This window comes from Lonchura striata, chromosome 2 (genome assembly GCF_050655825.1).
Source record: "Lonchura striata isolate lonStrDom1 chromosome 2, ASM5065582v1, whole genome shotgun sequence".
NCBI lineage: Eukaryota > Metazoa > Chordata > Aves > Passeriformes > Estrildidae > Lonchura > Lonchura striata.
The window spans coordinates 149,002,765-149,025,712 of record NC_140704.1 but is presented as its reverse complement, the minus strand read 5'-3'; the positions used below and the strand labels follow the sequence as shown (position 1 = coordinate 149,025,712).

The following is a 22,948-nucleotide window of genomic DNA, read 5'->3' as shown; positions in this document are numbered from 1 at the left end:
ACCAACAGGATGACCACCATGAGCTGAATGTGTGTCAAACAGACTTGGCTTAGGTGGATTGCAAAATTGTCACTCTCGTCCTTTCTTTAGCCTTTCACTTGCCCATTGCAGCTGAGGGGTCTGATCCTGGTATCTCCTCAGTGCTTTAATTGTTCTTCCTTGGATGGTGGTGGCATCACTTTCAGGTCCCATCAGAGACCTGGGCCCGTTGCACAAATGTACAATGAGCACCAGTTCCTGCTGGAGGAGTTTTCACTCTCAACAAAGGCAATGAACAGCAGGGCCTTGTTCTGGCTCTGAAATCCCAAGAAAAAGTGAAGCAAAGGGCTGGATCTGTGAAAGCCTTTGGCAATCTAGATCTTCAGTGAATTAAAACTGTAACCACAAAAGTATTTTTGTAAAAGATACATGATTTGCCAAGGCACAGAGGGAGCCAGAGAACTGAATCGAAAGCTGGACTGTTGCCTTAGTCCTAGGTCTAATCTGTTTGTAAACACTCACTGAAACAAAGGATCTCAAATGACTGCAGATCAAGGTAATTGGCTACAAGTGATGTTTTTCCCCATTCAGAGCTACTGGACAGACAACCAGCGGCACAAGCAGAGTAGAAGAGCTAACAGTGCTTGGTTTCCTACAAATTTGTGTCCAATGTTCCCACAAAACTCCTTTACAGCAGTGTAATGACCACTATTCTGCATCTGTGATTCCTTCAGCTCTGCCTCCTCCATGGCTACTGGTTTCCAGCTGGCAAATCTGTCTAAAACCCCTTTGTGCTGCTGCTGGGGTGGCTGGGGCACACTGCAGACGTGCTGGCTGCAGTGACTGCCTGGCAGGTGTGCATGGGCTTGGCAGGGACAATGTGGTCGGCCTCTTCCCTGCCCTCCTCCTTGATTTCATGTGTTACTGCAGGGACTGCAATGCTTCTGAGATCTTTACACTTCTGCCTGCTTTGTTTGAGATTTCCCACAAAGGGACTGCCTGACAGACAAACAAATGAGCAGTATGGCTGCATACACCCAGTTTCCTTAGGAAACCAGGCTGGAGACAGAAACATCTTGGGTGCGTTGGGCAAGATCTGTGGTTTCCAGGCATTCAGTTCACTAAAAACTGACACGCACTGGAGCTGCTGGTCATGCATTAGCTTTCAATAGCTTCTTTTATCTCTCAGTGAAAGCCTTGTGTTACAGCCACTGCAGCATTTGATTGCTGTGGTTACAGAAATAACTAATTGCAAAGCGGAGCAAGCCAGTTAAGGGACACAGTTTTTCACACGTGATCTGGTCCTATTTTCTTGCTTCCTTATGTGTACATGTAAGAGAGAGAAAGACTGACTGTACTTATAAACACACATCATACACGCACTGCTTTTTATGCACCATGGGAATATATCTATATATATGTAAATATACACATTTATATATTCATGGTGTGTTTCCATAAGGTTTCATATATAATAATATATACAATATTTATATAGATGACTGCACATAATACTTTATAGGTGTGTATACATCTACATATAAAAGTGTATATACATGTATTTATTTTTATATGTGCACATACATTCATGTGTGTATACACACATGCATATATATGGCATTTTAAGATGGGCAAGAATTAGAACACAGTGTTCCAAGTCATATTTAGGGGACCTGATTGAGAAAGAGGTTCTAGTATGTCCTCCCTATAACTTAATACACACCATTTTCCCTTTTGGAAGACATTGTCAAATTCTTGACCATGGCCTCTTTTTTGTATGTTCACATGGAGCATTTTTTAACAAAGGGGTGGAGTTTGCAATGTAGCATTCTCATTCTTGCAAGTGTTGAGGCCATCTTTGACTGGAGGCAAATAGGTCAGGTATGAATTCTGCTGTCACATCATCCAGGCCAAGGCAGTCATGAGGCTGAATCTTGCAAAATGTGGTGGCCTCACATTCCTTATCACCAGAGAAACAAAGGGAAGAGGGGCTTTGCACCTGCATTGGAACATGTGGGCAGGGATCGCTCTTCCTTTCTGCCACTAGAGATTTTTTTGAAGTTTCAAAAAAGAAATAAAGCTTTAAATTCAGGAATGACCTAGGTCTATAAAGAATATATGGGCCAAATTCTTATATGCAAATTAAGATGCTATTGGTGTTAACAGCTTTTGAAGATACACAGCATTTTTCCTAATTGTTTCTATATAGGATGGTATAATTTTCAGGCCACTCACAAGAACTTTTAATTTATCAGCCAGAAAAATTTATGTCTACCAGAAAGTAATCAAGCTTCTGCTGGGTTATCAAGATGAAGAGAGACAATCTGCCTGCTGAAGGTAAAACAAAATAACTGCATCATCCCAAGTTCAGCTCTGTACTGGTCAGATCTCCAGACCATGTGTCACTCAGCAGTTCTACTGTGCCACCAGGGAATTTTGAAGTGGATACTACAGTTCTCTTGTTCATGCAGGAACACAATTCTGCTCTCCCAAGTGAAGCAACAGCAAACATGCCATGGGGTATGGCTGCTGTACTAAAAATTTATTGGAGAAAAAACTGGCTCTAACATCCTTCAGTGATGATAAATTTCTTACCTCAAAAGGTAATGACAGGTTTTGTTTGGTTTTTTTGGGGTTTTTTTTCTCTTACCTGACATTTGCATGTGAAACCACTTCTGTAGAAAATGTTTACATTGATGTTTACTCGAAGCACCAGCCCAGCTGTAATGAGTGCACCAGAAACCATGCCAAAGGTTGCCTCTCTTGCATCCATACATTCTCAGAGCTGATGTGAAGCCTAATTCTCATTTAGCTCATGTGAAGCTGTATTCTCATTTAACACATCATGTAAAACAATGATTTGTGCTACTGGCAAGGTGGCAGTAGGAAGAGGTACCTGTGTGCTGCTAACACCATGGGGAGCGGGAGGTGGTAGTGGTCCCTAAGCACAGGACACACAATTTCTATTTCTATCATAACAAATGGATATAAGAGGTCTTGTCCTTCACCTCTTATCTGTCTCTCCACATTTCATCTGTGGAGATCGCCCAGGAGCAATACATCACCTGTAGATTAGATGGATCCTGAAAACATGAGCTCTGGAGTGGTTGTTTTGGATTCAGTCAGGCTATTCAAGACCAGAGAGTGTAGAGAACTGTGCAAATGTTCTTGCCACAAGATACTTCAAGAGATTGAGATGAATCCAAGGAGAGCAGGACACAGAAGTTCTTGGACCTATCCTAATGCAGTGAGAGATAGAAACATCACACAGAGATTTCATGAGAAGGATTCTTCCCCCTAGACTTTTCCCATGAAATTCACCATGCAGTAGAATCTGACTGAGAATAACAGAGGGGTGATTCTAGGACTGATCTCAGTGTGACAGATTTTAGTGTGCAGACTTTAGCTGCAAGACCATCAAATCCTGGTGTCTAATGTTGAATATAAAACATATATGTCAGTTTTCCAGCTTAGACAATAACATTCAAGAAATGACAGTAAGGATGTCTGAATCTCATGTCTAAGCTAATGACAGCCATACTTTTGCTGTCATACTAGTGTACTGTTCTTTTCTATGGGCAATTAAACTGCTGGCCTAGTAAATGACAGTGCCAACAGAACTGTCATTTAAGTCCCAGCATCAGTGCATAAAAGAATTTCCGTCTACTGTTAATGGATGAAGACCTATTAGAGTTAAAAATCTTGTTTGTTCAAGGCCTCTTCGAAAACAGTGTGACAAAACAAAGAGATTTAGCATTGCTGCCTTAAGTTTTAGCTTTCATATTTTCCAGATTATGTACTGCATTAATGTATAACTCCGAACTTCATATAAAGTGTTAGCAAGCTCTCTCCACAGTTTTGTTAGACAAAACAATCCTTTTCCAGCCTGAGAACCAAGGACATCCTTGCAGCTTCAAGACCAAAAGTACAAACAACAGGGAATTGAGGAGGGCAAACTGGAGGGTGGGATTTCATAGCCTGAAGCTGTAATTGGACAATTAACCCAATATGTAAATGAGCCAAAGCTTATAAAAGTGTGAAAACTCATGACCAGTTGTTCATCTTGGGTGTAGCCTTGGCTGGTGTCTTGTACTGCCCAGGGTGTATTCTTTGAAGGCCTTTTTAATAAATGCCTTTAAATAAATACCTTTAATTAAATACTTTATTCCTTTAATACTGTCTAGCCTCTGTTCCAGGCAGCTTCTCAAGGCATCAACATCCTAATTTGGGAATAAAACAAATTGCACATTGGCAATGTATGAAGATTCTCCTTTTATTTAAACACCTCTGTAAAATCAGAGCAAAGGGTCAATTCCAGCATTCAGCCAATTTAATTAGCGATTTCAGAGTAATCATAGTAATGAGCCAAGTCAGCAAAGATGTCATTGGGGTTCCTGCAGTTCAGGTTGCAAAAACAAGCATTGATCCACAAAATTTTCCATGAAAACTCAGTTCCATCTGGGCACTGAAATCTCACTTCAATAGTCTTGGACTTGTAGGGTGTGCAGCACCTGTTGTCTGTGCAGACACCACAGTATTTGGGCCTGTATGAGCTTTTGCTCACACATCCAGAGATGGTGTAGTTCATGGGTTCATTTGCCCTGTAGACAGCCAAGCACTTCTTCCCAGGCTAAATCAGAGAAGAAAATAAAAACAGAGAGGTTAATATTCAGTGCTGATACAGGTAGGACGTAAAACCCACCTTGTTCTTTACAACTACCTGCAAGGCTGTGGCTAGGAAGGGGAGACTGGGGGAACAGGGGGCTCAGCCTTTTCCACCAGGTAAAGAGAAATGGCCTTAAATTGTGCCATGAGAGGTTCAGGTTGGATATCAGGAAAAATTTCTTCACTGAAAGAGTAGTTAAGCATTTGAAAAAGCTGCCCAAGGAAGTGATAGAGTCACCCTCTCTGGAAATATTCAAAAAACAAATAGCTGTGGCACTTTGCAGTGTAGTTTATCAAGCATGGTGGTATTCAGTCGAAGGTTGGGTTTACTGATCTTGGACATCCATTCCAACTTTAAGGATTCTATTAGTCTGTTCTATGATTCCTCTGTTTAAAGGGATTTGTAGATTAGGAAGACTTTTACAGCCCTGACCTAGGTGGTGCAAAAGATTTACATGTTTAGATATAGGAACCCAAAAGCTGCAAGTAGGATGCTTGCACAATAGAGTTCATAGCCATGACCAGACGTGCAGCATTGCTTTTCTGCCAGCTGAGTACATGGCTGTCCGAGCCAGCATTGAGCCAGCATTGAGCACAGCAGGCTTGGCTTGGCTTTCCTTGCAAGGACCTTTTGGCTGGAGCTGAAACTCTCAGGGAAAGGTTTTCATACCAACACAGGCAGGACATATTTTGGAACTCTGTGCAGCACAGTAAGTCCATGTACAATGCAGCCTCATGAGGCCTGCACGCTGCCAAACAAACTCTGACTCAGTGTCTGCGCAGCTCGAGGGGTGCACGAAGAAACAGTTCCCACCTTGATGTGCTGGGTTATATCCACCTCGCAGGGCCTCATGTTGCACAGGCGGCTTTCCTTCAGGAGCCGGCACTGCTCGTTGTCATTGGAAATCCTGGTGGAGATGCCCAGCCCACAGGTCTTTGAGCAGGGACTCCAGGGTGAGGTGTGCACAATGCAGTTCTTCTGCCAGGCTTCATCCTCTCCCTCGTATGCTGCCGACACAGATTAACCCCACATTATTCAGCCCGGGCAGCTTTACATATTAAACACCCTTTGCCCTGCTCATTGCACATTCGGGCCACTAACCCAAATAATTAAACCACAGTGAAGTGGCTCAGCATTCCTGTGAACTCCCTCATCCCAGCCCCTTTGTGCTGACCTACTTGTGTCAGACTCTCCATCGCTGCGAGCGCTCGGGGCCAGGGCTCGTTCCTTTATTCCCCTTCACAGCCTCGCACAAGGGGGTCCTTGTCTGGGACCCCCAGGTGCTGTCACAATATAAACAATTACAGAAGCCTGAGCCGCGGGGGGAGAAAGGGGATGAGATCTGATCTCACCATGAAGGTTTATGTCTGAGCCCATTCAGTTGGTTCCCCATAGCAGAAAGTGGACAGCAGTCGCTGCTGGATGGCAGAGGGCTTGGGAAGCAGCCACAGCCTTTCACTGGGAGCAAGAACAGCTTCAATAGCTCCCAGAGAGCTCAGCAGCCATTTGAAGAAAGGGTGGGCTCTATTTTGAAAGCAGCCAACAACCCCAGTTATGGTTCTGTTCCAGCCTCAGCCAAAGTCCCCACTGCTTGACAGCTCACAGGACAGTCCATAGACAAAACTCTGATACAAACTGCTGCATTGATCTTGCTCACTCTTATATTTATTATTATATTAATTATTATATTAAATGTAATGGATGCTACTCTGACTTCTGTAAGACTTCTCCTTACAGGAGAAAAGTCAGGAAAGCAAAGCTATGTTTTGCCCATTTTGGGACACAGGCCATGAGGACATAAGGCCAGTTTCAGTAGCAGGTATTTTGAATTTGGATCCACCCCACATTTCAGAGCTATCAGGGACAGAGAAGCGAGGGCTAAACTCTGGTGGTTTTAACTCACAAATTAAGACTGAGGGGTTTTTTTGTGCAACAAAAGAACAAGGTTTGGGAAAAAGCTCTTACCACCAAGGAGCCAAAACCTTTGTTTACAACAATTCTATCTTTCCCTGAGCTCTGCTTTTGTGAGATGGTCCAAAACATGGAGCTAATGTGGCTAATATCACTACAGTGTATCACAGGGCATTCTGACAATAAATTTAAGATATATGGTAAGTTGAATCCATCCTAAGGATTTGGGACCATGTTTGAGGCAAATGCTGCCACCTCTGTGCAGTTACATGATCATTACTATAAATGTGAGTGTGAGGACAGAATGTTTAATGATGCCATCAGTTCAGAATTTACAAAAAGTTGTATCACCACAAAGACAACTTAGCCCAATTCACAGTAAAATTTCCACACAATACCTGCCTTCAAGGTATTGTGTAAGTTTGAGACTCCTAAGTCCTATCCTAATATACAGGGGCTTTAAAATTGCACTACAATAGCAATATAACCTGGACAGAAAGCCTCAGTCCCAAATTAAACTGAGTCCATTCTCTTTCCCAGAGAGTCCAGACTGAGGAAAAAAAAGACTAAAATGAAGAATTAAAATGGACTTTTAATATCTTCAAAGTTCCAGCAGATGTGTCCTTCAAAGGGGGCTTCGGCACACAGAATTCCAGAATGGTTGTACAAGCATGTTTGATGAATATCATATTCATGGAATCATGGAATGGTTTGTGTTGGAAAGGACCTTAAAATCATCTCAGTGAGCTCCCCTGCCATGGCCAGGGGTAGCACCCAGTAGATCAGGTTGTTTAGGGCTCCATCCAGCCTGGCCTTGAACACCGCCAGGGATGGGGCATCCAAATCCATATTTCTACTAATGAGTTCCACTGGTGTTTGCCTGTCCTGTCCTTCAGCACGTGCAGTGTGGGAGGCTCTGTCTCCCTCACAAAGGTTAGACACCTGCCAGGCCTGGCAGTACAAGCTGATATTTGCTTGTAGACTCTGCCAGATGGCAGAGATCTGCCTCATTCCTGCCATACCTGCAGAGGAGATGTGGCGTGGAGATGTCTTCCTGATTTTCCTGGAGTCATCACAAACCCACTGCTCGCAGCACTTCCCTGCCATCTTAATCAGCTTTGGGTTTGGGCACCAGACAAGTGGAGGACGTGAGTTTGTGCACATGGGAACACAGCCCACAGCCCCGTTAATGCACGTGCAGTTGTATTTGCAGTTGGGCTGAAATGTCTCCCCATTCTTATACCTGACTCCATTGAGGACACATCCTACACCAACAATCTCTGAAAAGAAAGAAAAAGAGAGGAAAAACACAGAGTATTATTAAAATAATGCTGGCAACAAGCAGCTCCAATGTGTTCCTTTACCAAGCTGATCCCTGGGCTGGCGGTGCTGCAGAGTCACGTGTTCAGCCTGATGCTGCACCATGTGTAGTCACAACATCTAGGAAACTTTTCCATTCTAAATCACACCAAAAAAAAATAGAACCTTTTAATGTTTCAATGAAAAAAAATAAGTTAGAAAATAAAACAAGTTTTATCCACAAATTCTTACTTAAAAAAAACCAAAATAATTTCATAGCATGGTGGTAGGAATTACCCACAGGGGAAGAAATCAAAGTAATTAAAAAATGATATTTAGTGAAATTTGAGGTTTTCAGAGACATAGGAGGTGACTTCATGGAGTTACATATATGACACAGCTGTTCACAACACCTGTGTATATCTGAAGCAAAAGGGGAGGACAAACAAGGGAGTAAATGGAGCACCTCAATGACACTAGATTCCTATATTTAGGAAACTGGATCTTACCCAGTTTATCACAGAACAGTTTTCTTGGAAAATGAAGTACATGTTATAAAGCCATGAAAATAAATATTTGATGTATAATTTTTTATATAAAATCACTTTAAAAAGTCAAGCTTTTTGATTGATCATGAACAGGAATCACAGAACAGCATTTTTGTTTGTTTCAAATTATAGACATTTATTTGGAAGCAGTGGCTTTCAATGGAAAATTCAAACTATAGTCTCTTGCTTAGTCACATGGAGGCACTGCTCACGCACTGGTTGGATTGCTTATGTTTTGAGTCTGGTCAGAAATGGAGCTGCTTCAGGAAAACACAAACTGAAATGCTGGATTAAAATTCTGCAAAGGCTTCCTATTTTTAGAATGAGCTGAATGAAAACATCAAGTACAAATCCCTTCTTCTGCACAAAAATGAGAGCTGTTGGAATTTCAAGCACAGATCTAGATCTCCAGCTCACACTCAGCTCCAATTTTTGTAATGCTTAAGGCTTTGTACTGAAAAGGCAATCACTCAGTGCTGGAGCTGGGCCTGAGAATTCAGAGAGACTTCTAGGTATGCACACAGATTATGACAGTTCAAAAGATGCTGTATCTCCTGGTGTTTTCCTACAAGCATATTTCTCCTGGATTATGTTAGTTTAGTCTCCTGCAGGTCTCATAAACCAAGATGATCACCATGAGAACATCCCCAAACACAGACAAAGGGGCTGTTGAATGCCTTCATGAAGAACCTCACTGAGTGTGCATCAAAATAAAGCAATTTGGAGGCACATCCCTATTCCTAGCCCCACATGCACAACAGCTGCCTCACCCCCTGGGCCTGTGCTCAGCACCTGCTGCCTCTGCTTTGCTGCAGGAAAAAGCCAACAACAAAAGGAGTTCTGCAATGATTCCCACCAGGTTCCTATTTGATGTCTGCGAGGTTAGATCCTGGGGCACACCTCATCATGGCAGTCCTGATACAGTCTGATTTCCCCCAGTTTGACCTCACTCCCTTTCCCAACACATATTCCTAACTCTTTCAGGGTCTTTATTTTCCATAAATTATATGGTTTCTCTAGCACTTCACACCCTGGATTCTCTAGATCTAGCCAAAAACATCCCTATGTAAATCCAATTCCTCACAGCAGTTAGTCCCTAGTGCCCAGCACAGGATTCCCACTACAGGAGCTTTCAGTCACCAGGTCAGGACAGAAGCTGGTGGTGATGCAGCCTCTATGTGACCCAGGTACAGAAAGAACACATCAGCAAACCTTGTTCTGTACCTCTCCCTAGGTGCTGAAAACAAGGGAAAGGCCACAGGTTCCTCTGGCAGCCAGAGACAATCTGCTTCACATCCTAACCATGGAAAGACCTTCCTCTGGCTCCCTTCAGCTGTGCACCATAATGCTGCTCACCAAATAACCATAAATGTCACATTACCATAAATGTCACATATTGTCATGGTAGTAGGGAAGTGAGAGCACAGCCTTTGAATCCCTCCAGAGCTCACTGGAAAAGCTGGAGGTCTTCCTTCAGCACAGTGCTGCTGCCACTGGCATGCCAAGTGCCTATGATATGTGGGAGGACTGCAAAAACCAAAGTATATCCAACTCAGAAAACAACCATTTAAATAAATAAACAAATGCAAAGCAACATGAGGACCTTCAAAGAGGCCTAGGAAGCCTGATAGCTTTGAGAAAACATCCAGCCTGTTTTCCTCTCCCAGCACAGGGACAGCTGTAACGATGTCATTCTTGACAATGTTTGTCTACCCTGCTCTTGCAGACCTCTCATGAATGTTCTACACACACTCCAGACAATACATTTAAATGATCTCATATCCTCTTTTCTTAACCTTAATCTTTTTTAATCTTGAAAATCACTGTTTAAGCTTGCAACTCCTAGCACGTAACTTCTCTTGTTGTTATTTTGCCTGTATCCTACAAAAACTCTGGTTAGACCGCACTTTTTGCATTCTTGCTTTTTTGTTTTTCAGCTCTCCTCCAGGTTTCCTTTCACCTTTACATTTTCTCTTAAATCATTTGTTTTTATGTTCCAGTCCAGAAGCCTATCCATTTGAGTGGCTTTTTCCTGTTTATGAACCTAAAGCCATGACCATATGTTCTAATAATGTACTAAAAGCAGCCTTTTTGATCAGCAATGTGTGTGGTTGTGCTGATGATCCTTTTGCTTTTAATCATTCCCAGAGTAATAATTTTAAATAATTTCTGACTTTTGTGAGAGAATCAGAGTCCCCTCATGTTCTGGAACTCCAAACAAGTGAATATACTCTTAATACATAAAACGCTGCCTAATATCTTTTTGCACTTATTCTTGAAAAGCATTCCAGAACCAAGAGTTTGCTATCAGAGATCCTTCTTCCTCATAACAGCTAATGTGACTGTAACCATTGTAAAACTAGGGTTTAAACCTCAAATTGTAACTGACAAGCTCTGATAGACAATGATTCATTCCTGGCCATCTTGACAGAGTATTCTACAGACCACGTGCTATCCTTCTAAGGTATCTGCTATAGGGAATTAGCCAAAAGTGTCTCCTTAATGTCATGGTTTTCATGTAGGGGTCCATATTACTTGTCTTTAAATCCAGCTGCCTGCCTATCCTTCCTTCATCCCCAAGCTACTACAGCACCTCCTCCCATTACAGGCAGTACAGAATAATCTATTTACACAATTGCTGGTTGGTCTTTGCCCTTGGCTGCAGCCTGATGAAAAGTCAGGAATTCAGATGTCATTTCTCATCCAGCCAACTGCCCTGGGAACAAAGACAGCTACAAGGGAACGGCAGATGATGCACGGAGGAGCTGATAAGCGCGAAGCCGCGTATCTAAAATGAGATAAATCTCAACCCCTGCTCAGACTGATGGGAGCTGCCGGAGTTTATCTAAGCCAAAAATATATGTACATCACTTACGTGCACATACTCCTATTTCGTACCTAGGTCTGTCTCCACTGTAGTCACAGTAGAGGCCCCTGTGGAAGTCACAGGTGTCAGCCTCCGTGCAGCTCTCTCCTCGCTGCCTGGCACACGTCTTGCAGCAGTCACAGCCGTCCGTGACCAGGCTGACGCCGACCGCGCACCGGGGCGGGGACCTGGGGCACTCGCAGGGCCACCTGCAGTACTGAGTCCGTGTGTAGGTCTCTGTCGTGGCTGGGACAGCGCTGGTCATGGGGAGGGAGCTCTGGCCAGTGGCCTGCAAACAAAGAAACACAGCTTGGAGAGCGTTGCAGAGAAACGCGTGCTGCTTAGTCCTCAGTTAAAATCCCCTCAGGTCTCATGAGTTAAAAAACATCTTCAACAAACCAGCAAGTCAACTCAAAATTTGATAATCAGATAAAAAACCTGATCAAGGTTAATCAGGGTAGGAAAGGGATTTCAGGAAACACACTGATGCCATTCCAGGTCACTATTACTGAGATTATGGAGTACTAGGATGCCGTAGTTCATATCAAAACCCACAGAAGGTAGAGGCTCGTTGCATCTGAACCCTCAAATGCCTTGACAACAAACTCTGGATGACATTTAACAGCACCAGCCATGCTTGTGGTGCAGGAAGAGTGCAAACTGGGCAAGTGACAAAGCAAATATTTCATTTTTCTAAGGGAATCACTGCAAAGAAAACCTGTGCTGTACATGGAGACCAAGCAGGGTGCAGTACCTCAGGCACAGAAACCAATGGAGTTTTTCACATGGTGTCAACAGCAGAAGGAGCTGCTGGGGCACATGTGGTCTAGATGCCCTTTCTAGTGCTGCAAAAAATAAGTGTGTAACCCTAAAAACTTCAAAGAAGGAAAGTCTGACTTTAGAAATTGCTAAGGCAATTCCCTCCATTGCTGCCTTCCCTGAACTGTACTTTATATCCCCACTGGCTTTTTCTCTTTGCAGTTTGAGATGTCTCAAACAAAAGGCTTTCCAAAAACTCTCCTTGAAGAAAATGCCTCACTCAAGAGTTTGTGGGAAAAGACCTCACAGCTATCCATCAGGATATCTCAACAAAGTCCCCTTGCTGTCTTTTACAGTTTCTTTGTTAGCAGGCTCAGATTTTATTAAAACACATTCCTAAGCCTGCTACTGCTGTATCTGAAGGTGTATTTAAATATCTTGTAAACTGGTTATCCTATATTTAGAACACTAAATTGTGAACACATTGCTAATCACTGCCAAATAGACAATGTGTTTGCTCTGGGCATAATTCCCAATTCCATTAAGGCCCTCTTTACAAACAGTTGGCCCTAAAGTAGGCTTAAAACCACCTTTAAACTCTTGTTTAAAATAAAACATACCAATATAATTTACTCCGCTTTAAGGCTCCTTGATGCTGTCAGAGTTGTTAAAAGAGGAACATTTAGATTGATGAAAAGCCCTGGCCTTTTAATCGTAGGATTTTTCATTCCACTCACAATCATTTGAGTAGGTGCAATAATCTGCCACTTGAGAAGAGAGGCCTCCTCAAGTGCAATAAACCTATTTACTTTGTTGCTGATCATTAAAAAAAATGCTTAATAATCAGATCCAGATATACAGACAAAAGTCACACAGCTCTTGAAAGAGCTCATTGCCACAGCCCAACCCTGTAAGTAAATCCCTTCACCATCCCTTGTTTCTTTTGTCAACATGAGCAAGCAGCTTCTCCCTGTGCAGATGTGAGTGTGCCTGTGAGCCAGCACACGTAGCTAAGAGGAGCCCTCATGCTCCTCTGGGTTTAGCTAATGTGTGAAGGGCTGAGGCTGAATTCTTGTAAAGTACAGAATAGCTGGGAGACATTTGGTGGCTTGTGAGAGACAAGATTTAGAGTAAATTATTCAACAGCCCTTCCTCTACGTCTGACACCTGAGCTGGCCAGGGAAGCCTTTCCAGTGTCCTTACAGTGAGGAACTGTTGTGGATCTCAGATGTGCTGGGTGAATTGTCCAGAGATGTGGCTGAGTCCATGGGATGGATAGTGCACATGAGCATCTTCAGATAATCAGTGTGGACAGGCAACAGAGAACCATCATTCCTGGGTTTTACAAATGGGGAAGGCATGGAGTGATGGCTCCATCACCACCTAAGCAAAACCCAGCCTTTGGAAACTGTTGTCCACTGGAGCCTTTAAAAGTGCACAACCTGTACAGCCTTGCAGGCTCTCCTCCTCTCCCCTCCTGAGTCCCTCAGACCTTCACTGAGGGAAAAACCATTCTGTTGATTTATAAAAGTATTGGGTTTCCCATTTCCATGGTCAGCTATTGTCACTGGAATACCTAAGTCTCTTTGGAAAAGTCACTCAGCCCTACTACTTCAATGCCACAGAACATTTTAGAAAATAGACCCTTCCATTTTAATGGGTATGTTGGTTAAATCATCATGACTAATGCTTTCCACAAGTGCTATCAACAGGAAATCACCCTGTAAGAGCCTTCCCCAATGGCCATCCTTCACTAGAAAAAAACACCAAACAAACAAAAAAAATCCACCCATGTTATTGATGGTTTCAGGAATCATGTATTTAGGGTCAATATAATGCAGAGGAGGACAATGATTTTGTAAGAAATCTGGAATAAGATTTCAGATTAAGAAAGAGATAAGAGCAAAGAGAAAATGAACACCAAAAGTCGCAGTAGTGGGGATTTGACAAGCTTATTTTAAATTATCAGAAAGATAAAATAATATCCCTGTTAGGAAATTAACTTTCTGAAGTATTGGTAATTAACCTGTTTAATTTAATTATTCTTTAATCTTGGAGTCTGCAGATTTGTTATCTTGGGTGCCAAGGAGAAAATATTCCACCAAAATTATTCATGAGTTCTAATTTTTCTGCTTCTGGAGATACAAGCCCATACTCATTAAAACAAGATGAAGCCTTTCTCGCCCTGCTATGCCTGATAATTCTCTATTAAAGTCACTCCTGATTTATTCTTGGCAAGCTCCAAAATTACTTTCTTTTTGCATCTGCAGAGCAGATTGCTAGCAACAATTCCCAGCTAATTTCTTTCTTCACATTCAAGACAAGAGAAGGAGAAAATAAAAAAATTACCCACTGTCTGCCATAGCCACAAGCTCAGTATTTTTAGCAGCCAAGAGTTTACTACCAAGTTTAAAGATATGAAATGGATAGCAGCATTTTAGCAGCACATCTTTCCTGCTGGCAACATATATTATCAATCTGTTGAAAAATACTACAATTTAAAGTATGTTTTAGTTTTGAAAACTCAAAGAACCAAGCTATGGTGTTGAAACCAGTGTATATAGCCCAAACTACAAGCTAGGCAGACTTATTGTAGCACTTTTACATAATACATGAGAAGCCTCTACCTTTGCTTTAAAGCAGCAAAGTGTTACAATATACCCCTTTGCTTCCAGCTTTTAAGATGTTTAAAAATATATTTATGTGTATTGATTTTACTGTTTCAGTGCTTTAAGACCTTACTCTTAAAACCCTTTTATTTCAAGTATTTTTCTCATCAGCTGGGTGAAGGTAGGGAGAAGCTATCCCTGTTTTTCCCTTCCAGTTTATAAATGGGAAATGTTTGGACAGGATGGTGACTTCTAAATTGGATTTCTTTGGCTGCCAAGAGAGCTGGAGAGGTGGTTCCATAGCAGCAGGAACCTCAGTACTTTATCAGCTTCCACTGTTTTCCCCTTGGTGGTAATTTAGTCTCAAAGGAGAGTCAGAGCTATATTTCAGTCAAAGCTGCCCAAGCTGTGTTTTGCAGGATACATGTTGTTGGGCGGACTACATCTAATTTCTCGCAGTAGAACACATTAAAGAAATAGTTTTAACCTACATTTCTGATGCTGCCTTTCTGAGCAAATGCCAGATGTTGTTGATGGAGGGATACAATGTGATCTGGATTATCCCGTTCTCTGTCTCTGACATACTCACAAGTGAAAATGATTAGTGAGGAAATTTTATTAAACATTCTCTGTACTACAAGGTCTGACAACATCATCCTATCACTGTTTAGAAGTAAGTCCAGATTTGGAGTTTGACTGTTCTAAACAAGAACACTGAAGTTAAAGACGCAGTTTTATGCAGACACTTTGGGATGCATCTCCTAGGAAAGGGCTGAGCATTTGTACATAACACACATCTGCTTTCCCCTAGTTCCACCTACTGGCTGAACTATTGAGACAGCACAAGCAGAAGTGCCTGCGGAGTTAATTCCAGTTCCAAGAACCTAAGTATTCCCATTATCCAAAATTATTTTAAAGACACCCCAGTAGGCTCATGCACATTCACAGAGTTTCTAACTCTAATCTGATATAGCACATTCCCAGGGGAACACAGCATCTGGAGCTCAATAAATAAGTAAAAAATGAAAAGACAAAATGAAATATAAACAATCCATTAAATAAAGTCACATACCTTTCCATCCTTCAGTTGTATTTCTGGGCAAGCATAGAGAATGCTCAGTTTCATTCCAGAATGGACAGAAGTTAAAAATTCATAATGCTTATCAGAGAGATGGCAATGTAAAACAGGACCTGGCTTACATCCGTGAGCTTAAATCAGGCCCTCAGGGTAGACATTTGTTCTTGATTTTTCTCAGCTGAAACTTCTGTGCTGAATATTTCTGAATATTTGCATTATTATTATACCCAAACCAGATGGGTTAACAGAGAGCCAGTTCTTACAGGGAGATCAGCAGTAATCACAGTACCATCAGGACTTCCTCACTGTTAAACTCTTGCAACAAATCCCTAAGTCCCCATGAATGCTCATAAACTGTCACAAGCTAATGCTAGGGACAAGTAACATCAGGACAGAGACATAAATCTGATTTTGCAGGACATGCAATTTAATGGTCAGAGGAAAATATGATTATGCAGGGCTCAGCTTTCCCATGCATGAGGGTCTAGATACCTCATTATAATTGATCCCAGACATGAAATCTCCTGGACATATTATGAAATCACAGACTCTGAACCCAGAAGATACAGGACAGTTTTAAAGCTGTTAGGTGCCAGCTGGATTTATTCTTGCTGTGTATGGTAGGTTGAGCAGAAAAGAACATTCTGCATGAAGCAAAACACCCAATAGCCTAAGAAAATAAAATATCCCCAGTGAGCCAACCATTATATGTCTGTGGATCCATGAATGATGAGCAATCAGCTTCCCATAACTTTATTTTGGGAAATGCATCTGTGGGAAGAATGTAGACAGATGTTTGGAATAGTCTTTTCTAACTCAGTTTAGACAATTACAGAGTAAAGATTACATACGTTCATCTCTTTGCCAAAAATTGCTTATACTGGAAAACTCAGTGTGACCTCTCCTTTTCTTCATATTTTTCCATGGAGTATTCAGAGGGAAAAAGCTTCCCTGTTAGAAAGCAACCTGGTGTTTTATAACTGTTACCCCAGCAGAAGCACTTAGAATAGGGTGACCTAAACATGTTTGTGCATCATTAACAAATTGACACAGCCACTGCTGACTCCACAAACACAGATATTAAACAGCACAATTTCTCCAAGAGCATTTTAATGTCTTGTGCTACAATGAGCTCATCCCGTGAAACAAGCTTGAACTGGCATTCGAAAAGTAACAGGGAACATCTGGAGGAGAAATAAGAAAAGTCTCCAGAAGGTACAAGCAGACAGACTTCAGTTTTAGGAAAGGGAAAAATGTGTGTGGACCATGCAAGATCACAGAGTTTGAAACCATCCTAAAGCTGTACAGTACAAGATCTGGCTCTATCAGCCAAAAGCTGGGTACCAAAACCAATATCAGTTCCAGCTGCCAGACGGGAGCAGACTGCTTTGGCAGAGGTTTTTTACTTCACAAGTGTAAAGTAAAACCTCTGCCATTGTTCTGCATTTCCTTATCTCCTTTTCAGTCATGGCTGTGAAATCAAAAGGAAGATACTTTTTATCTTCTTACCCTCTTGGGGACATTCTTCTATGCTGTGAATAAAAAGTAAAGAAAAATTAAAAAGCTCCATTTATTTGTTTGTTTGGTTGTGGTGTCTTTTCTCCATAGCAAGAACAGCACAGATTTCATTAATTTCTTCAGTATTATATTGGTTTTCATTATTTTTTAAAATAAAAAATATAAATCTGCATTTTCAAGTATCCCAAATTTTCTATTTCTGTTCAAATGCAGAGAATTTTGACTTAAAACAACTTCTCAGTTTTAAATTTCAATGTTATTTAAAGTCTAATCTGAAACAATTTATGTGACCTATATCTGCTCTTCCCTGGAGCTGCTAATTAATTGATGAAGTCATACTCCCTATTTCCCTTAAATAGCAATGTTCCCTCCATATCAAGTTTCCACAACTATTTCTCTCTAGCTCTGAATTTCTGAGTTGGTCACTTTATTTTCCAACTATCAAAGTTTCTTCCTTCTTGAAATCCATATTAAGTGCTCTCCTTTTGCAATTTTTATGTTAATAACTTTATTTAGATCCCATATGGAAAATAGTCTGGTTTTGGTGAGTTCTCACTAGAACAATTGATTTCCTGGACTACAGTCTTGAACCCTCACTTCAAATGGTCTGTCTGGGAATTTGCAGTTTAGAGCATGGCAACCAAGATGGTCAGAGACCGAAAGGAGAAGACACTGAGGGAGCTGGGCTACTCTCAGTCCACTCTTCCCAGTGGTAGCAAAGAGTGAAACAATGGGCATAAGCCACAAAATATAATTGGGGAGGTTCTGAACACAACTTCTTTACTAGCAGAGGTTCTGAACACAGCTTCTTTACATGCACCTCCTGACAGGTCATCCAGGGAGGCCCTGGATTATCCATCCTCACATGTTGCATGCAGACCTCCAGAGGGCAAGGACAGCTAGCATGCCTGTGCAGGCACACCTTGCCAAATCCACATGTGAAAATGTCCCCAAACCCAAACCACCTACAGGGCATCTTCCCCACTTCAATTCTGCATTGTGCCACCTAAAGTCTGCTTCTGGCTCAGGGAATAAAAATTGATCTATTTGTTAAATGGTGCACATAATGCAGACAAAAGAATTCCATTTTTCAGGACCATCCCATCTCCTATCATAAGTCCAGCCAAACAAAAGCTATTTGACAGATTATTATTTTATTTCATAACAGGAAACATACCAAAAATCTGGTTTTGTAGCTGAAAGGAAAAAGAAGCTGCTGCTACTTCTACTTTAATAGCCCCTTTGGAACACATGGCATGCCTGACTTCATCCAAAAAACATAGCTGCCATTTTATACAGTGTAGTATCATTATATCAAAGCCACCTCAAGACTCTCAATGGAAGATGAGCAGTCTTTGCACTGCTACATCCCTGTTCTTAAGTAAAAAACAGATGAAGCCTACAACTTGTCTGAATAAACATCAGCATTTCCAGATATAGAGTCCCATCACAAAAGGGTATTTTGTGCCAAGTGTGGCATATTTTTGTAACTGTGGCTCATAGTATATTATGAGATCTGCTAGACAGAAAATGCAGATGCAAGATAGAGGTGACATCCTTAGGGCCAATAGAAGATGCCAGACTTCTGCATACTTGAGGAGTATGTAGAAACTAATCCTGAGCCTCATTGCAGAACATTATGATCCAGCTGTTATCTCACCCTTTGCCAGGCAAAATCATGGCACAGGCCTCTTGTAGCATCTGAAGTGAGCTGGTCTGTCCATGCAAAACTATCAGTAAAGCAGCATTTGTACATTGGAAGCAAAGGCATCCACAGCACAGTGGATGGTTGCCTGATCTGGGTGTGGTCTGTCCATACTTCTGTGAGGAAAGCACCTTCTCTTCACAGAATCATGAAATCCAAATATCCAATCAGATTTTAACTAGTGCCTGTGACTCTTTCTAGAAAACCAAACCAGGAAAGCAGCAAAACGCAGAGTGGGAGAGGAGTAATCAAATTTTATCTTACACCAAGCAGGGGAAAAGAATAATGGCAAGAGTGCAATTCTAAGTACCAGCAATAACAAACCCCATCCACATGATTGCTGTGCTGTACTTGCAAGAACAAGACTTGCACCATGGTGTCCACCACAACTCCTCTTAGCCTGTGATACTTTCACATCTGTATTGTGAAAATTTCAGCTGATATCCCCCACCATGAGGTCCTCTGAGAAAGAAAACAGATTAAATTCCAAAGATCAAATGGAATAGTATTTAAATGAAAGAAGAGAAACATGACTTGAAGATGCATCCAGACAGCAAGAGGTCTGACTGATGTTCTGAACAAGCAGCAGGCATCTGGAAATCCCTGAAAACAGGATCATGGCAGTGCTAAGACATCTGGGAAATGAATGAGTGTTGTCATCACACTGAGGGTGCAGAGGAAAGAGCCTCACACAGAAGACAAACCACAAAATCTCCCTGTGAGTTAAAGTCATATGACATGGTTAAGGCAGGGTGAGGGACAAACCATGAACATGAGGTAACTGAAGTGCCCAGATTGTCACAAAGAGGAAAAGGGGAATTGAACACTTTCTACTTTTCCCCATCACCCTCTGGGGGCATCTGATCACACTGACAGCAGGACAGAACCAGCACCATGGCCTGTGCTGCTTCCAGGGGTCAGGTTTTCTGCCCTCACTGTCATGTAAGTAAATCATGGAATCACAGAAGATAAGGGGCTTATGTGGATGTCTCAAACACCGACAGCCAAACAGCTGTGGGGCCAACCAAGAGTGTTGGTAATAACACACTGTGAGAAAGAACAGGATGTGGCTGGAGAAGGGATCACAGGCAGGTAGAGGCAGTACATATCTGGATAAATGTCCTTGTTCTGGCTCCTGGAGATTAACACAACACAGTACAGAACAAGGGCAGGGATGAAGCGGAGGAACAGGCTCAGGGGGAATCAAGACCACTAAATACCCTCAAAACCCTCCAACCCATTTCCAGAAAAGTGAAGAAGAACAGAGTGTCTGTGCATGCTAAATAATTTCTATAGAAAATTAGAAAGTTATTTCCAGGACAGGGAAGATTTGTCAATAAAATATTACCCCCATGAAGCCCTGGGGTGTGTGCCCCAGGAGCCTGGACACCTTATCAGATGGATCTGACTGGTGATGTCTCTCTTCCCTCCTCTCTCTCCTCTTCTTTAATCCAATCCATCTCTCTCTTTTCTCTATCACCCTATTCCTTTATCCAAACCCCACTTTTGTGTGCTTACAGTAGAACAGGGACTAACTTACACCAATTTCCATGCAAAGTGAGTAATTTATCAATAAAACTTTGTCAGCTTTCATGGACTTTTGTCATTGCTTGTCAACATGAACACCTATGAATCTTGGGTGCTCCCGTTTCTTGGAAGGGTGGGACACCATGTAAAGTCCCTTCTGCCTCTTTCAAAATCCCAGACAGAATTCCCATGACAGTTCTCTATACTACAGTGTGAAATGATTCACTCATAATCACATCTAAACAATCTTCATTTCAGGGATCTGAGGAAAGTATAAAACGATACACAGCACAGAGCAGATGCTGCTTTAAATCACATCCTAGAGGAACTGAAGTAGAGAATTCCCTAGGGAGACATTATCTTCCTAATATGTTTACTTCCTAAAGCTGGTATCAAGCTTTTAACCATATCACAGGGTACCAATGTCAAACAACTGCCTCTTAAAATCCCCCTGACAGATTTAATTATGTATTTTGTCACTGTGCTTTAGAATGTGCAGGAAAGGTTCTCCAAAGGAAATCTGAAGTCTTTTGCAGCAGTGATGCCTAAAAAGAGAACCAAGCAGCAGAATGGCAACACAAGCCTTCTGAGCATTTTTTCTTCTGACTTGAAAAGCAGAAATCTACAAAACAACAACACACACACATGCAAAAATAGACTTAAGAGTTTTAAATAAAACCAGTAAATTCAGTATAAATGTATCTGCAAGCACTGCATGAGATCAGATGTACAGAAGACCGTGGTTGGAAGGGACTCTGAGCCCATGCACAGCAGGTAGGCAGCAAGCCAGACACAGGGTGGTCCATAAGCTAGAGAAATGATGAATTGCTGCAAGCTCATATTAGAAGCTAAACTGAGATCAGCACAAACAACCTTGCCAATTTTATGATGAGATAATTTAGCAGGAGCAGAGTAATTAGCTAGAGGCCTGCTTTTCCCAAGCTTTGCTGAACTTATCTGCCTAAATCCCTGGAACAAGCCCAGCCTATCTGAAGAAATTTTACTAGGTCAACATGTGGAGCAGAGACATTATGTGCCAAAACATGTACATAATGACCCTCCCCAATGATGATATCAGAGGATGGAAAGGAATACTAAAAAAATCTGTAATTTGCTAATTTTCTAGATGGTAATTGGGACACTGAAGTAGATTGAAGTACAGGTTTTGTAAGCAGACAGGAGGAGACTAAATTTCAGATACTCAATGTGTCTGCACATCACGAGATGTACCAGATCCAAGACAACCCTGTGCTCAGTTTTTTTATTATCTGCTACAAGCGACAAGCCTGCACAGGTAGTTTGTAGTCTACCAAAACAGACAATGTCAGAAAGAAGCATCCTCTTTCTTTGAAATCTAGGAATACAGATCAAGTGCTATTCTTACCCAGCTGCTCAGTTCAGTCTAGCTCTGGTCAGGTGTGAAATGCTGTACAGTACCTGAATTAAGACATGTGCAAAAGGACATCAGAAGCCCACAGACTGAATGCCATCTAGAGTGAAAATTACCCCTTAAAGTCTGTCTCACCAATCTGAGACAGATGAGTTCTTCATGACAGACTTCAACCTATCTGGGGATCATGCTAGAAATCAACATCAGTGCTGCATTTCCAAGAGATCATCTAGCACGACATGTAAAATCACAAATTGTTTTTACATATTATTAATTTTCTTTGTGCTGTAATAAACTTCATGTAAGCTACAAGCCCAACCACAAGCAAACCAACCTCCACTTTTTCTTTAAGAAAGGAAAAGAAACTCTGCTTTCAAGATAAGACTATCAGGAGGTAAAAGTTTTGAGGCACACTGTAATTTGAGGGTCAATTTATCCTATTAGAGATATAAAATGAACACTTTTCTTCCCTATGAATGCAGAAGCTACTCATTTATTACATATCCAAGAGGATATCTGACCGGATTTCCCCTAGAAAAGGCAGGAATCCAGTAGAGCAGGTTGCTCAGAGCCCCATCCAGCCTGCCTTTAACATTTCCAGAGATGGCATGTCCAAAACTTCTCTGGGCAACTGTGTCAATGCCTTACCTCCTCACAGTAAAGGATTTCTTCCTAATATCTGATGTAAATGTCTCTTCTTCTGATTTAAAACTGTTCCCCTTTGTCCTGTCACTATCTGCCCATAAAAAGTCTGCCTGTGTCTCTTTTTTATAAGCTGCTTTTATAAGTAATGGAAGGCTACAATGACTCCACCATGAAGATTTCTCTTTTCCAGGCTGAACAGCCCAAAATCTTCCAGTTGGAGAGTCAGAGCTGGAGAAAGGAGGAGAAATGGAGGAAATAAATTTTGACTGGGACCTGGAGATGTCCATGCAGTGAGACATAGTTACAAATAAGTCTGTAAAAGAGAAGTTCCTTTTCTAATGTAGACCACAAAGCCATGTGGCAATTGCACATGGGATGCATCTTCTTCACTTCTCATAGTCACTGCAAAGGATAAATGATAGGCAGAACAGCATGACTAAAATATCAA

The 22,948-nt window shown here is 41.7% G+C and overlaps 1 protein-coding gene across 2 annotated transcripts in view; it reads right to left on the bottom strand.

The window, feature by feature from the left end:
- Positions 1-4,233: 4,233 nt before the first annotated feature.
- Positions 4,234-22,948, bottom strand: part of CCN4 (cellular communication network factor 4) — a 34,194-nt gene continuing 15,479 nt past the window's right edge. For both annotated transcript variants that reach the window (XM_021542385.3, XM_021542384.4), the window contains exons 2-5: positions 11,279-11,558; positions 7,579-7,836; positions 5,459-5,652; positions 4,234-4,609 (exon numbers count right to left, since the gene is read on the bottom strand). In XM_021542385.3, the coding sequence (XP_021398060.1) occupies positions 4,310-4,609; positions 5,459-5,652; positions 7,579-7,836; positions 11,279-11,534 (1,008 nt within the window). In that variant the 5' untranslated portion in view covers positions 11,535-11,558 and the 3' untranslated portion in view covers positions 4,234-4,309. The remainder of the gene's footprint in view (positions 4,610-5,458; positions 5,653-7,578; positions 7,837-11,278; positions 11,559-22,948) is intronic.